We start from the raw sequence: 15,764 nt of genomic DNA, 5'->3' as shown, positions 1-15,764 counted from the left end.
AAAGGTCACTAAACAAGCGATGATTCCCACGTCTCCACGCCGCTTGTTCGGTTGCCAGCGACGATTCCCACGCCGCTCACCGGCCTTGAATGTAGCGTAGGTTAGTTTATCTCTACTCCTAATAAAGCAGTTGGTAGTCTCGCTTCTAGGTTTTTTTAGTCCCACCTCCAATGATTTTTTTTGATACTTCCTCCCACCTCTGACTTAGCCACCACAAACCGAAAAAACCTCCTCCTAAAGCCCCAACCCACACCCATCCACGTACAACCGAAAATAAACCTACGAAGGTTAACCTCTGGCTGCGTTTTCTCTTTCCCTCGTCTCCCACTCCGCCGCCGCCGCATCTCCCACTCCGCCGCTACCCGTACTGCTCCACCGGACGGGCCTCTTCTTCGAGCGCGGCGGCAGGAGCAGCTCCACCTCTCCACTCCCCCATGCGAGAACGCTCCTAACCCCACCAACATGCCCGGCCGCCACTAGGGTTTCTTACCCTCGCTGCCCCGCCGCCACCTCTCCTCACTTTTCCCCACCGCCGTCTGGAGCTACTTCGTCGAAAGCGTCAATGGGGGCTTTCGCGAGACCTCCTGGCCTTCTGCCACCGCCGCCGAGTTCGTCCCCCAGGCTGACATACTGCGATCGGGACGCCGTCGGATCCTCTGTCGCGGGCCCACGTCCCAGTCCTCTCCTTCCTCTCACAGTTCATGTAGCCCCTACACCCTCCCCTGATTGTCCAGGTTAGTTGCGAGGGGCTCGTAATCTGCAAGTTCCTAATTTTGAATTGGTTGTGTGTAGTTGTGCTGCAGGCACTTCACGGATGAGATTTTCTCATGCTGTTCTCACCTCCTCACGTCGTGCAGCCTCCACACGCGAAGCCACCGAGGCAGGAATCGGAAGTGCCAGTCTGTGCATCGTGTTCTCACGCCAACCCCAAGGTCGTCTTGCTGCCCTGTTGCAAGAATTATGTGTATCTTTTCAGTATCAGTCTGACAGATTCATGTGTATCTTTTCAGTATTCAAAATTAGGCAATTCAAGTGATACATATATTGTTTGGAATTTCGTTGCTAGGCCATGATCGGTTCAATTTATCCATCATTTAATGTTTTCATTTTTCAAGATGTACAGTAGTTACTTCTATGGAATTGTACTAACAAGATTATATTCAGCTTCGTTAATGTCCAGATGCAAGTTGATGAATGACTGTTCATTTTACTTGAGAAGAACTAATTCACATGTTCAAGAACAACTGCAGGAGTATAATTTCATAAGCCTTTGTACTGAATGCAACATCCACGTGATGAATTACAGTTTATTTGGATGGTACTATCTCTATTTTTTGGTGATGTCGATAAAAGGATAAATACATTTTCTCTCAACATTTTATTTGCATCTTGTCGTCGTCGAATTGGAGGCGTAAATGTATTTTCTTTAGGTAACTCGAAGCCCAGACCAACATAAAGTGTACTGCGTTCAAGCTAAAATTCTTAGCATAAAATAGTGTGAACCAAATAATCCTAGGTATCTTGATATAATGGTTTCTGAAGGCTTGGAAATCACACAACTTGCCTTGGACGCTTATTAACTTATAGTATTATAAACTGTCATTGTAAAGGTGGTTGCCTGTCATTGTAAAGGTGGTTACCTCTGTACCGAATTGCTCCTCAATTTTGTAGATTCGAGCTGTTGTTTATGCTCATAGGACTACTAGAGAAGATTTACATGTAGCCTGAGAAGAAGACTGATAAAGATCTTGATTGTGTTAGGCTATGATTTGGAGAGGTCGCTCTTGATTTTATTTGCATGTGCCACTGGATGTGTACATGTACTTTAGTCGGAATGTGTGCATCATCTAATTTTGACTCAATCTAGGTAGAAAGAAAATGCATCCAACCAAAGGGAACATCATATATTGTTTGTTGCCAATGTACGATACCTAAGCCTGAACAGTAACCTAAGGTTCATGTCACTACACCACAACACTGATGCAACGGCATGTGAAAGCACTTCAAGCGGCACACTATCTGCCGGGACAGTATTTCTCCCGGCAGATAGAACCGCCACGAGAACGGCTGCCGGGGATTACTTGTCCCGGCAGATAAAATATTCCCGGCAGTCCTACTGCCCTAGTGCATTTATTTGCCGGCAGTTTCGTTTCTCCCGGCAGATTAGCCAAGACACGTGGAATATCAGTTACTGGCAGTCAAACTGCCGGCAGAAGAGTGTTGACCCGGCAGTTATTTTGCCAGTATGTAGATTTCACTACCTAATTGTTCTGGGCATCCCCTATGTAATATCCATTTAGTATGTTCAGTCAATCAGGACATATCACACGTACAATTTATATACTTCAATCAAAGTCGTATATGTCTCATCCACACACTTCAATCAAAATAATATCAGGCCTCATCCAGAACCTTAAAACGTCATTGGATAAACATAACCATAATATACATATAAGGAGGTTGTGCCACAAAAGGTACAGTGCAGATATGTTTTAAAATGTGCCACACAACCAACAAAAGTAAATAGTGCGACAAATGGAGAAGTACATGTTTCTGGGTGTGCCACACAACCAAAATGAGCAGAACGGCTTAACAACCAGCAAAATGAGCGGAGCAAGTGTGTCCAGGTTTCACAAAGTAAACAAGCATATTACATAAACACTCCACCAACTATTGTAGGTCTTCCAAATCTTCAGGAGCTTGAAAATCTTCCAAACCTTCATTTGACTTGTGTACCTTCGGGAAACCTGCAACACATAGGATACTCAATAGGGAGCTCTCGTTTGAGAATTTAAATTAACATTGAAGTTGACATGCTACAGTTAAACTCAAGGAACATTTACAAAGACCTGGAGAGTAGTCATTCTTTGCATCTCAAGGAATAATATGACACATGTACAAAAGAATACACCATAGTACAAAGTGGCAATTTTTTGAAAAACCAAACTATGCGCCTATGCCTCGGCTAGTATACAGGAACACTAATATTGCTCACGTGCAGCCAAGTATTATCGAACAAAGCATGAAGGAATCAATATTTCAGTAGCAAATTACCAAAACAATCTGATATAGTCACATCGTCACAGCAGTACAGGACAATAATACAATAGAACAATCACGTCAGAGATACTAATTAATAACATCATCTTTGGATGGTAAACTATTCACAGGTTTCAAAAATTGGATGCATCTAACATGCTGTACACACTGAAGATCTTGATTAGCTAAACCAACCAAAGAACAACAGGAGGCTAGGAAAGCTACCCCTAAGAAAGCATCAACTATGTCAACTGCCAAGAAAAATAAGAAAGAAAAGGCTGATGATTCTGCAAGTATTGGGCTTGATAAAGGGAAGGCTGATGATTCTGCAAGTAATGGGCTCGATGCCATTCCAGAACAGGACATAAGCAACACGTATACCAAGTTAACATGCAATTGTTGGAAAGGGTAAATATAAACCTCACTCCAGAGGTAGAGGTAAACATGTATACCAAGTTATCGACTAAAGTGACCACTTATCAAGAATTGGCAGCATCTATCTATTATATTATTAAACCAAAATGAAGATTTTTCAACCTTAAGTTGTGAAACTTTAACGGAGACTGATCAGTTTAGAAATAAGGTAGAAGTATATACTACTTGGCATGCATCTAAAAAACAGGCCATGTGCAATCAGGGACGAAATATGGTCCTGTTGCTAGAATACTCATTCCTATTTGTGAAGGTACCAAACTCCTTGCAATCTGCATCATATAAAAGTTCAAGTCATGCCGGAAACGAACAGTCAGACTCTGGCTGCAGTATAAAATGGGATAAATATTTTAGTGTACTTGAAACAAGAAAAAATTCAATGACAGATCCGTAACTGACTAGACAAACAGGACAACAAGTATACAGAGACAATAGTGGAAGATGTTATGCAAGAATGGACATGTAAAATCTTCCACTAGTCATATGCAAGAACATGCATACACAGGACATGCAAGAACAACATCCAATAAAAGTCTCCATCGGCCCGGTCACATAGATCAGGCAATTAACCATGCAGCAAGTCAACATCACCCACATAGCAGCCAAGAGAAACATGTATATTACCTCCTCAGCCTGCTTGTGGTCGCATTCCTGCTTTTTCCATAGACTTGTCCACTTCCAACTGCATACATAGAAGCAAAGCTTTTTCAGCAATCAACCATCATAGTCATTGGTAAGTTTAATCATAAGAAAATAAGAACAAAAGCTCACATGCTTGTATGGCCACGCGATACATCGCCCTTGAACTTGCCCCATGGTGGTCATGTTCCAAACACCACGAGGTAGTATAGCATCCCTTTTTATTACATAGTTCACGGCAACCTCACAATATTCAGAGCCAAGCTCCTGACCACCTACCACCTTTCTACGATCAATTGATAGAATGGTTGCTTTTGCCACTGGGATACTATGATCTCGATAAACATTGTACAAGATCACATCCTTTCCTTTCTGAGTAAGCATGAAAAAGAACTCAGATAAGCAAAAGTGTCTTTGTCTAAACAAGAAAGAGCAACAAAATATAAACAAAGTACCATCTGACCTGCTGGTTTTTTTGTGTGATTGCAACTTCCTTGCTTGTTTCCATCTTGTGGCGATGAAGTGCCACATCCTTACTTTGTTGTGTGAGCCCTGTTGCCTTCTTCTTTTGCAAAATGGTTGATTCCTTCTCTTGCAGCACCTCATGTAGAGCGGTACTAGAAAGTACAAAGTTTTTCTGAGTGGGTGCTGTTAACTTCTTTTGCAAGAGTGCTTCTTGAGCCTTCTTATGCAAAATGGTTGCTTCTTTCTCTTGCCGCACCTCATGGCTGCGGGTGGCAGATTCTGCACTCTCTTCATGCTCATACTCCCCTTCATGTTCATACCCCCCTTCCTGTCCATATCCACCTCCATATCCTCCTTCATATCCATCTTCATGTCGATATCCACCTCCATGGCCACCTCCATATCCACCTTCATATCCACCTTCATGTCGATATCCATATCCATATCCATATCCAGAGTGAGACAAGTCATAGTCTGGATTGAACTGAATATTTTGCTGCACATTTGATTGTAACAGTCCTCATTTGTTGAAGTTCATCCTTCAGAGTTGTAACTACTGTTTGGAAATTATGCTCCATTTTATCTACACGCTCGACAAGAATTGCATTTGATTGTCGAGCTTCTTTTGCTTCTTCCTCGGCCATTTGAAGCTTCGTGGATTTCAGCTTTCTAGTACCCGGCATGCCCAAACCTGCCGCACTTGGTCCTAGACCTATACACCTCACATACCCATTCCTCTCCTTCCCCGCGACATGCGAGAAGAGGTCACCTTGCTTGATGCTTTTTTCTAAAAGTTCTGGACGCTCATTTGACTTCTCTTCTATCTTTTTCTACAAGACAGAACATATGATCCATGAACACATCAGCAACATAGTGTCTACTAAAGACTATAACTCCAATGTTCTAGAGAAAAAACTAACAAGTACAAAGCCTAAAGATTGTTGCAACTCAAATACTTACAAACATATTTGCTGCAGCCACACTTGAAGGGGCACCAGTCTTCTTGCACGTGTGTGTTTCTATAAACAGTTCATGTCTCTGAGGGGGGTATCCATTCTTCTTATGCTACATTCATTTTCTTATAATTAGTTCATAACAATCAAGAAACGGTGCAAAATAGAGTTATGTAAGATCATTATATACCATTTTATGAGAAACACGGGCATGACTTTTGCTGCCTGATGTATGCAATAATTCCATCTCCATTCGATTTTTTCTTCCTTGCTCGCTACATTGCTACAAATATTGATTCAATGAATTGTAAATTAGAGCAAAACTGCAGGAAACTACACATATATTTTCTTGCAGCGTACCTTCCCTGCTTCAGTTTTCCAAAAAGCAACAAGCTCTTTCCAATCAGTTGGGCTAACTCTATTATCTGGGACAACTTGAAGTTCCTCATCGGTCATCTTCTCATCAAAATACAAAGTCTTCAACTCAGATTTGAAATCCCTCCATTTCTTTGCAGCGCTTCCCATTACCCAATCCTTCAGTTTGTCATCCACAACATAGTACATCTGCTTTCAAGCAAGTGTAAATGGAGAGTGTAAGGTGATGTATTAGATAAAGGGGAAAGTTATACTACAAGTCATCTAGAGATAAAGGGGCAAGTTATAGCAGAAATCATAGATTATAGATTATACCTTTAAGGTTTTCCACAAATGATTTTTCTCCTCAACATCAACCTTTCTCCAATCATTATGCCCAAGAGATATTTTACTTTTCACAAGTGTGGAGATGAAGTTTGAAAACTCCGATGCATTTTCCCCAATTGGTTGTCCATCACCATTGTACTCCACACGGATTGGTGGGACTGTCCCCAATCTATCATACATATTGTGCATTCTAGTGTGTTTTTCCCCTTCTTCCCCTTCGTTTCTTGAACCAACACATGGTCTAAACATGGAACATAGTTAGTAGGCTATATATCATCCTTTAACTAACATGGAAAATAGCTATGTACCTTCATGCTCTTCAATGTTATCACTTGGCATGTCATCAACATCTCTAGTCATTTGGGACCTAAGAACTCGAGTTACTTCAACAGCAGGCTTTTCTACGGTGCTCTACACATAATGAAACAAGATATGTAAAACTGAAGTAATAGATGCAATAACCAAATAGAAACATGTTATATCACCTTCTTTCTTTTAGGTTGGCGCTGACTGGCTTTGCCTCCAGAAACTTCGTTAGCATCTGCAAATCTGAAAGACCCAAATCGTGCAAAATCCTCACTGTTTCTTGCTTTAAGATTCGCTAGCCTCTCTTCCTCTCGTGCTTCAGCATTGTCTTCGTCTCTTCCTTTTTCCATTTTTTTTCCTGAAAAGAAATTTTATAGCACATTAGAATTGACACATTGGATATCTAGTATATAAGCATGTAACTGAAAAATTTAAGGAAAAGGCACACACTTTGGTTGCTGAACTGCAGGAACATGTGTTCCATCTATATCCATCCTACTACGAGGTATATTTCTAACATCAACACTAAGATCTACATTAGCATCCAGATCAGCAATTGACATAGTAGGTGCATCATGGTGGTCAAAATCTTCATCTCCCACTTCAAACATATCATACAGGTCTCGTGGATGAGGAAAGCTTCTAACAGAATACCAATCTTTATCAAGCTTATCTTGCACATAGTACACTTGAGTTGCTTGAGATGTAAAAATGAAAGGTTCATCAGACTTGAGTAAATGCTTGAAGTTCACACGTGTGACACCAAGATGATCGACTTGAACCCACTTGTCTTGTGCACTGTTGTCAACCCAATCACATTTGAAAAGCACAATACTTCCTTTGTTGTTATAATTTAACTCAAGGATTTCAGTTATCACACCATAATATATTTTATTGCTGACCATAAGATTTTCATTATCTTCGCTTGTGGAAGACAAAATCTGAGATACAAGAGCAACCCCGCTGCTTTGGGTTGGTCTACCCTGATCATACGAATTTGTGTGGAAATTGTACCCATCTATGGTATAGCTATTACACTTCCTTGCAGCTAAGAAGGGCCCGTTAGCTAAAGTTTGAATCTCTTCAGAAATATCTTCACCACTCGCAATTAGTTGTGCCACATGGAGCTTAAACCACTCATGGAATTTCTCATGGCGAATGCGACTAATCTCTAAGTTATTCCCGTGGCCAATTGAAGTTAAATAGGCATCATACTTGCTGCAGGAGTTAAGTATGCAAATTCAGCAATATGACAAATATCGTTCATAGGCTCAAATGATAATTCCTGGAAATAAAATACCTCAAATATGAATCTATGTTATCATAATTAAACAAAACATATCGATGTGCTTGCAGCCATGACTTGTGATCTAAGGTCACTATATGTTTTCCAGCCAAAAATCGACCCTTGTTGGTAAAAAATGGCATAGTAGATACATTGGTCTCAGGGGCGTCATTTCTGCATTTTCTGTTAAATCTAGTCTCACATCCATGTAAATAACGGGAGCAGAATGTAAGGCTCTCATCAAACACATAGCCCTCTGCAATTGACCCCTCGGGGTGGCTCTTGGTACGAACAAACCCCTTTAGCTTCATATCATACCTATATAGTATATAGGTAACACATATCAGATTATTTTGAAGAGTAAGAAACCATATGATACCAAGAAAATAGGTTTACAGGGATGACCTTTCTACTGGGTACATGCTGCTGTACTTTACTGGGCCCCCTAGCCTCACTTGGGTTGGAAGATGAACCATCAAGTGAACCATAAGATCAAAAAATGATGGCAGAAATATGGCCTCAAGAATGCTCAAGGTCTCAGGTATTTCTCCCTCTAGCTTCTCCATGTCACTTATGCTAATGACAGGAGAATATATTTTCTTGAAGAATCTGCTGACACGAACCAAGGCAACACCGACTTCCTTTGGCAATGTGTTCCGAACAGCTAGCGGAAGCAATTGCTGCAAAAGAATGTGATTGTCATGGCTCTTCAGCCCAACGATCTTTTTCTGCTTCACAAGGACATTCCGGCGTATATCAGATGCACAACCATCAGGGAACCTAGCTTCCTTACAAATTTCGCAAAACAATTTCTTCTTTTCATTGTCCATTGCATAGGGTGCAGCAGGCAAATCAAATTGTTCACCTACTAGGACAGGTTGGAGAGCTTTTCTTATTCCAAGATGCTCTAGATCTCTACGAGAGCTATAATTATCTTTTGATTTTCGATCCATGCATAGAAGTGTGTTAATTATATTTTCACATACGTTCTTTTCAATGTGCATTGCATCAAGATTATGAGGCTGCAGCAAGTCTTTTCAGTATCTCAACCTAAACCATATGGATTTTCTTTTCCGAACCATTGGTGGTTCGCCAACCTTGCGCTTCTTGGTGGTTGTTTTCCCGGAAGGGTCCTTTCCAAAAATAGTCTTCCTATTTTCAGTGAGGGCCAAAACTTCCTCTCCAGTAAGTGGTACAGGTGCTGTCCCTAATTCCACACCATCAAAGGATTCTTCATCAAATCTGTATTCATGGTTAGGATCAAGAAACCTTCGATGACCCATATAGCAAAATTTCTTGCCTTCCTTCAACCGACGAGAGCAAGTATGTGAGCCACACAATGGACAGCCAAATTCACCAGAGGTTACAATCCCGGATAGAGTGCATAAGCCTGGGAGGTCTGATGTAGTTGACAATACAGCAGCATGCAGATTGAAGGGTTTACCGGTGGAGGCGTCATAGGTTCTAACACCCTTCTCAAAAAGTGAGTTCAAATCATCAATAAGTGGTTCAAGAAAGACATCTATATCTCCCCCAGGTGACCTTGGACCAGGAATTAGCAAAGAGAGGATGAAATTATGCTGCTTCATGCACAACCAAGGAGGAAGATTCAACGAAATTACTACAACAGGCCAGATACTATAGGATAACTTCATTGTTCTAAATGGATTAAAACCATCAGATACTACAAGCATCCTCATGTTGCGACTATCTTTAGCAAAATCTGGATATTTGCCATCAAAGTCCTTCCAAACAGGTGCATCCGCTGTATGCCTTATTAGTCCATCTCTTGTACGTTCTTCAGCATGCCATCTGCAGTCCGCTGCACTCTTTGGGGACACAAAAAGGCGTTGTAGCCTCTTCTTTATTGGAAAATAACGAAGAACCTTCCTTGGGACCTTGTGTACATGTTTCCCATCAAGACTATTCTTTTCAGATTTCCACCGAGAAGTTTTGCATGTAGGACAAATATCCTTATTTGCACGTTCCTTCCAGAACAAAATGCAATCATTCTCACATGCATGAATTTTTATATAACCAAGCTCAAGGCATTTTATCATCTTCTTAGCTTCATAAAATTTTTTGGGTAGCTTTGCTGTTGGAAAGGCCTCTTTTAGCAACTCTAGCAGTATGTCAAAACTTTTATCACTCCAACCTCCAAGAGATTTTGCATGGAGTAACCTAACAACGAAACGTAGCTTTGAGAAGGTTGTGCATCCTGGATAAAAGCTCCTCCCTATCATCAGCTATGAATTGTCGGAAAGCATCTTCATCTTTCTTCTTTTTCTTCTCTAGAAAAGGGTCGACGCCCTCAGGCTCAGCATCCTGGTGACTTGGATCCTCCCCACTACTATCACTAAAATCCCCGTTTTGATGTGCTATATCTTGAATCATTTCAAGCATCTCATCATAGTCATCTAGGTCAATCTCCTCTTGAAAATTATCAGGTTGAACCTCATCATGGTCACTCTCGGATGCAAGAGGTGATGATGCCTCCCCATGATATATCCATCTTTTGTACCCACTAATAAACCCATCGCATAACAAGTGCTCATAGACAACACTAGCTTCAAACCAACAACAGTTCAAGCAAATTCTACAAGGACATAGTATAGTGTTCCCTCTTGCTGAATGAGTAAAAGCAAAATCTATGAATTTCTCTACCCCGTCTATATATGCTTGTGTATTTCTAGCTTTATCCATCCAGCTCTTGTCCATTCTTGACCAGTTTCACTAAAATTGCCTAACATGTGAAAGAAAGTTTACTTCTATTAATGAAAAAATCTAGTAACAAATTGCATATCATCAATATCTAGTACAGGCGACAAGAAATACAATACGAAGAAGAAATGCCATCACACAACAGAATATAATTAACCGAAACATGTAATTTCAGAAAATACAAAAACCAAAATAGCAGCAAGAATGTCATATATGTCATAAAAGCATAGCACCTTCTCTGTCCACATCTCCTATTTCGCAAAGCACAAACAAATATGGTACTACTTTGGGGCATCAACTAAACAAACAGACTTAAATAACTAGCTTTATTTCATCTCAAATTAAATGAACTCCAAAGCTCAATGAAACAACTTAGTCAGGTGTCAACGAATCTAATTAAGCTATGCACTTGTTAATCACCAATGGTCCCTGTTCTTTGATCTGAAGGGCTAATAACAGTAGCAGTTTTTGTTCGTAGACAAGCAAAAAGTTCAGTAATAACATTGCACTTGCAGCAGCAGTGTTCTGAAGGGCTACAAATGAACTCCAAAGCATCAGTAATAACTTGTTCGTTCAGTATTAACAGTAGCAGTGTTCTGAAGGGCTACAAATGAACTCCAAAACTAGCTTTCTTTCATCCCAAATTAAATGAATATGTTTTTTTGCTGTTATTACACCAAAGCAATAAAAAATTGATGTTTTGTTCTAACTGACGGAATAGTTCAGTGCTACACATTCAGAACAAAAGAAGGCACACAAATTGCTACCAAACCTCACCTGTCCAATGAAGTACAGGAGGCAGCGATGTCCAGGGAAAGGATGTTCAGCAGGCAAAGCTGCTCGCTGGAGAGGAGGGCCAACACGTGGTCTGCTGCTTCGGGGGCTTGTGGAGGAGGCGGACCCGTCACTTGATGCTTGGTGAAGCCTGCTCGGGGAGGAAGTGCACGAGCGTAGTACGTAGTTGCTGTGACGAAGCCCTTCCACGGAGGATGGTGTCCGCCGGTGGTGTGGCTTGGCGATGACGATGGTGGCCGACGGGGTGCTCGGAGGTGCCGCTCTGGAGTGGGGTGACCACGGCAGCAGGATGCAGTGGCTCTTGGGGCGGCGGAGGGGCGGAGTGTCTGCCACGCGTGATGGGGGGCGACGGCGGCAGCGGTTTGCTGGTTGGAGGGCCTCCGCCGGTGGTGGATAGTTGGGGGTGGCGGCGGCTTGCGGTCCAGTGGAGGGCGGATTGGGGTGCGCGGTGGCAGAGGAGCTGCGGTGGTGAGGGCTACGCCGGCGGTGGGGGCAGGGGAGCTACGCTGGCGCGCGGTGGTCGAGCGCAGAGGCGGCTGCGCGGTGCGCGAACTAGCTAGGTTTCAGGGCGGCGGCGGCGGGGGATCTGCTAGATGCAGGGGATTTGGGGGTGGCGTGTTGTGGATCTGGTCGTGGGAGGCCGGCGCTAGTATTTCTCAATGGGCCAAAATATTCGTCAGGCCGCGCGCTTTTTTTCCTCTCTGGCGCGCGCTTATTAGGGCCGTTTTCCCGTTTCGCGCCAAAGACGGTCTCCGGCATGGGCCGGCAGATTATGGGCCGAGATTTTGTTCTCCCGGCAGATTTTGTTCCGTAAAGTGTACCGGCAGTGCAGATGCCGTTGTTATTAAAGTTCTCCCAGCAGTTGTACCGTCCTAACACGTTTCTAGCGGCAGTAACACATGTCCCGGCAGTTAGTTTGCCCTTAAATAGGTTTTTCTCCCGACAGTTAACTGCCCCCAATCAAATGTTGTGGTGTAGTGTGTTTCTCCTTCTTAGCTTATTTTAAGAGGAACCGGGCATGTTTGCTTCTGTCTTTCTTCATTGGCTAACAAGCAAATTTTCTAGCTTTCGCAAACTCTTCTTGTTGCAGTGGATGAGTTGGATATGCCATTCCTCAATGTGTACCTGGATTATCTTTGGGCACCTAATTTTTGGGTAGGTGTTAATTTTGCTCAAACTGTCTGTTTTATTATTCTAGCAGCCCGCTTCGCTTTGGTCTTCAGATTAAGCAATTCTCTGTATTCAAGGGAAAGGTCAATAGTTGCTCTCTAAAGGTATGCCAAATTAACAGGTTGTCTTGTCACCATACCTTTCGATTATCTGCAATGCAAATAAAAGTAGAAAAAACTTCTGAAGTATCCTAGAAGAAGCTCTCAGTTGTAATGAGGCCTTTCAACTTAAACTAGGACATGACTTGTCATCTGTTGTAAAAGTGGACATAATGTTGACTCACAATCGTGTTAGTGAAAGACCAATTGATTTCTTATATTTCATTCGAGTAATTTTGACTGTACAATGACACATTAGCCATAAGTCATAACACATCTAGAATTCATGTACTGAATGCAATCGTGAAACCTGAACCTTGATGTTGTATTAGATCTGTGATTATCCTGTTTATACAAACTTTTATTGGTGCCGCCACACCGGTCCGTATTCATCTGCTGCGTCAGGTTGGCCACAACGAGGAGATGGACGCGACCGCGTTGTCCCATCGACCTCCGAGGCAGCACGTCATCTACCCAATCCCGACAATGGCGCCCCCTCAGGCCGATTCCCCTCGCTGGGAGGTGCACGCTGACGCATCCCCGTCACTTTTTTGACCTTGCTCTCTTCGTGTCTCCTCTTATTTATAATTGTAGTAAATTTTCAGGTGTTTTTGGGAAATCATGGGCACACAATCTCCTGTATACCTCTTGCTGTTGGTTTGTGTGCCTATGAGCTGGTAAATCCCCTCCTCCGATTGTGCCAGAACAAACCAATGAATTGTTTTAATAATATGTAGCACCACTCAGTTTTGAAAATTTGGAAGTGTGAGATGCGGGTTTTAACTTTTAAAAACATCCAGGGCACATCTTTTCTTGGAATGCAATTAGTTCGGTGGTGGTCATCTGAGATGTCAGGTTAGAATAAGATGGCCCTTGTTCTTTTTTGTTTGAACCAGATTTGCCGGTTCCGAGTTTTGCAGGAATATCAATTGTCATGTATATATTAATTTGATGCCTGATTATATGTTTTTTTTATTTTTTATTAATTTATGATGAAACGCTAAATGGGCCTTAGCACGCTATAGAGTTTCAAACCTTTTGGCCGAGCCGCCACTAAGAGGACTAGCGCTCTATTTAGAACTTTGGGTGTCTGTACCGTTGTTCTACCACCGTCAACTACCTTGATCAATTCTTGTGCGCTCATGAGGTGAATCGTGGCGGAGGACCCAATCACCGCTGATGGTGGGGGCAGTCAGCACGAGTCTCCAATCACCGCTGGTGCATGGGCCTCCCACAGTGACATTGAAGCTCTAGACGACGATGTGTGTTTGCTCTTTGTTCCCTTGATTCAATCACCATGATTTTACAGATGATGTTTCTTCTTTTTAACAGGGGAAGATAACCACATGGGAACAAGGAGGAGGTGCCCTATGGTTGTTGTGGGTCTGGAGGCAGATACTGATAAGCAAGGTGAGTTTTCAGTTAATACTGCAAGATTTCCATGGAGGTCAAGGAGTTTCCATTGGGACATCAGGACATGCTCCTCCATCTCCTCCGCTGGACGACATCCAACATCGCCAGGTAGATTACTGTTTTTGCAAATTCCGGTTCTTGATGTTTAAAACTGGATGATCTGCACCCAACCCCTCTATTGTTCTATTTCTGCTTAAATCTGATTTGGTTGTTCAGTTCATGCACTTATGGACTGAAGAAAAAAATGGAAATGAAGAAGAAAAGAATAGCAATATTATCATATGCAAGGTTTGCTTTTAACCTTGGTTGCTAACCAATATTTGCTTCCTAATTTTGCCGGAGAGATTCACACTGTCATTCATATTATGAATATAGTTCATAACCAGTATTCTCTTTTATCTAATTATATGTACAGAAAGGAGTACTCTGAAGTGAATTCATGCTATGTTAACAGTCTAACAAACATCTTGGAGGTGTGAATGCTTTCTTGGGTCTGACAAGTAATCAATAATTGATGGTATACTGGGATTTTTCTCATACTTCTAGCACTTCCTCATTGACAATAAAGCAAGTACTATCACAACAAAGGCTGTTACCTCCAGGTATTTTTTTTCCAACTATAATCCTTCCAGCTTTAGGGACTGCTCAATTGGATCTGCACAATCCAACAAAATAAATGTGCAGAGTGTCTGCGACACTTTCTTCCTATCATCACGAAGGTAGTTGTAGGAGTAAAAAAGTATGTCATACTGTTTTTTCAGTTCAAGCCAAAAGGCTAGGATAGGTAATACTTGTTTTTACAGTACTTGTGCAAAAAGTATGTCATATTGTTTGTTCTAGATGATTTTGATGAATTTTACAACCTTATTTTCAGTTGTATACCCCAAGAAATGGTCTGCTTTCATGGGGCTTATTGAATCCAGGAAATAACTGTGAGTAGTAGCGAACCAGACATGAAAAGTTTCAGAGAACTACGAAAACTCTGGTCAGTTTTGTCGGGATCTTGTGACACAGTTCCAGGACTCTATTGACTAAGGTAATGATATATATGTGTGATTTATCCTGTTAAAACTTTTAGTGTTCACTTAGGGGTGAGTGCAACCAGTAACTGAATTTAGACTACGAACTAGAGTATGACAGTAAAGTCAGGAGCATGATGGAGAACACATGGGACATTGAGGACTAATGGTCAACACTTAAATCTTGCTTTACATACAGTTCAGTTCCAAGTAGTCTGATACATAGATGGCGAGGGGAGTGCTGATTTGGGGTTGATTTTGGTAATTATATATTTTCCTTGATGACTGTCATTTTGTTGTCCTACATGTGCTATATGATATGCATAACAACTTGAGAGCACCTTTGCTTCTCTTGATGTAATTCCATTATAGGGCCGTGCGTTGAACATGCTTCTTTGATGATAAGTAACAGACTTCTTCCTCCAATGGCTGAAACAAGCTTTGTGATTTACTCCTCTAATTCTCTTTTGACATGCTGATTAATTCCTAGCAATTTTCTAGAGTAAATCCATTCCCCTGCCACCTATAATGGAATTTCACGTGTCTTACTTGCATGAACCAAACATATATGTGCGCTGACTACAGGCCAAAGCCTAAAGAATTCCTTGAACATCAAATACATATAGGGCAGCACAACACATATTAGTACAATGCCCGTGCGATAATTTTCTTGTAATTTAGAATGCACAATACATAAAGAGTTCCTGTATATATACTCTTACGTTGT

The 15,764-nt window shown here is 41.8% G+C and overlaps 2 protein-coding genes across 5 annotated transcripts; one reads left to right on the top strand and one right to left on the bottom strand.

Annotated features, from left to right (window-relative positions):
* Positions 1–283: 283 nt before the first annotated feature.
* LOC147958072 (uncharacterized) lies at positions 284–14,254 on the top strand. The gene is made up of 9 exons (XM_087531940.1): positions 284–734; positions 858–920; positions 1,165–1,168; positions 12,539–12,611; positions 13,011–13,127; positions 13,211–13,282; positions 13,406–13,460; positions 13,938–14,015; positions 14,235–14,254. The coding sequence occupies exons 1-9, from the start codon at positions 563–565 to the stop codon at positions 14,252–14,254; spliced, it is 654 nt and encodes a 217-aa protein (XP_087388066.1). The 5' UTR covers positions 284–562.
* LOC125551759 (uncharacterized) lies at positions 2,409–11,995 on the bottom strand. Of its 4 annotated transcripts, none has more exons than XM_087534371.1 (11): positions 11,320–11,980; positions 6,716–6,894; positions 6,539–6,641; positions 6,219–6,471; positions 5,889–6,092; positions 5,719–5,811; positions 5,536–5,640; positions 4,574–5,405; positions 4,243–4,482; positions 4,096–4,153; positions 2,409–2,747 (listed from the first exon to the last, which is right to left on the bottom strand). In XM_087534371.1, the coding sequence occupies exons 4-8, from the start codon at positions 6,417–6,419 to the stop codon at positions 5,043–5,045; spliced, it is 966 nt and encodes a 321-aa protein (XP_087390497.1). In that variant the 5' UTR covers positions 6,420–6,471; positions 6,539–6,641; positions 6,716–6,894; positions 11,320–11,980; the 3' UTR covers positions 2,409–2,747; positions 4,096–4,153; positions 4,243–4,482; positions 4,574–5,042. The 4 variants fall into 4 exon arrangements, with proteins under 4 accessions (XP_087390497.1, XP_087390496.1, XP_087390498.1 ...); XM_087534370.1 differs by having other exon boundaries at positions 4,243–4,478; XM_087534372.1 differs by having other exon boundaries at positions 4,243–4,473.
* Positions 14,255–15,764: the final 1,510 nt, after the last annotated feature.

The sequence above is a fragment of the Triticum urartu genome, chromosome 7A (assembly GCF_056163025.1).
Source record: "Triticum urartu cultivar PI428250 chromosome 7A, HENAU_Tu73, whole genome shotgun sequence".
NCBI lineage: Eukaryota > Viridiplantae > Streptophyta > Magnoliopsida > Poales > Poaceae > Triticum > Triticum urartu.
The sequence above is the reverse complement of the archived record's forward strand: the minus strand, read 5'-3'. Positions and strand labels throughout refer to the sequence as shown.

Excerpts from the sequence above, each read along its gene's own strand:
- LOC147958072 (XM_087531940.1), top strand. The coding sequence starts at position 563 with ATGGGGGCTTTCGCGAGACCTCCTGGCCTTCTGCCACCGCCGCCGAGT. Across the intron at positions 12,612-13,010 it reads TCAATAGTTGCTCTCTAAAG|GTTGGCCACAACGAGGAGAT; the intron begins GTATGCCAAATT and ends CTGCTGCGTCAG. Across the intron at positions 13,461-13,937 it reads GTGGTCATCTGAGATGTCAG|GGGAAGATAACCACATGGGA; the intron begins GTTAGAATAAGA and ends TCTTTTTAACAG.
- LOC125551759 (XM_087534369.1), bottom strand. The coding sequence starts at position 8,825 with ATGCACATTGAAAAGAACGTATGTGAAAATATAATTAACACACTTCTA. Across the intron at positions 8,140-8,226 it reads AGCATGTACCCAGTAGAAAG|GTATGATATGAAGCTAAAGG; the intron begins GTCATCCCTGTA and ends TATACTATATAG. Across the intron at positions 7,755-7,836 it reads AACATAGATTCATATTTGAG|CAAGTATGATGCCTATTTAA; the intron begins GTATTTTATTTC and ends TAACTCCTGCAG.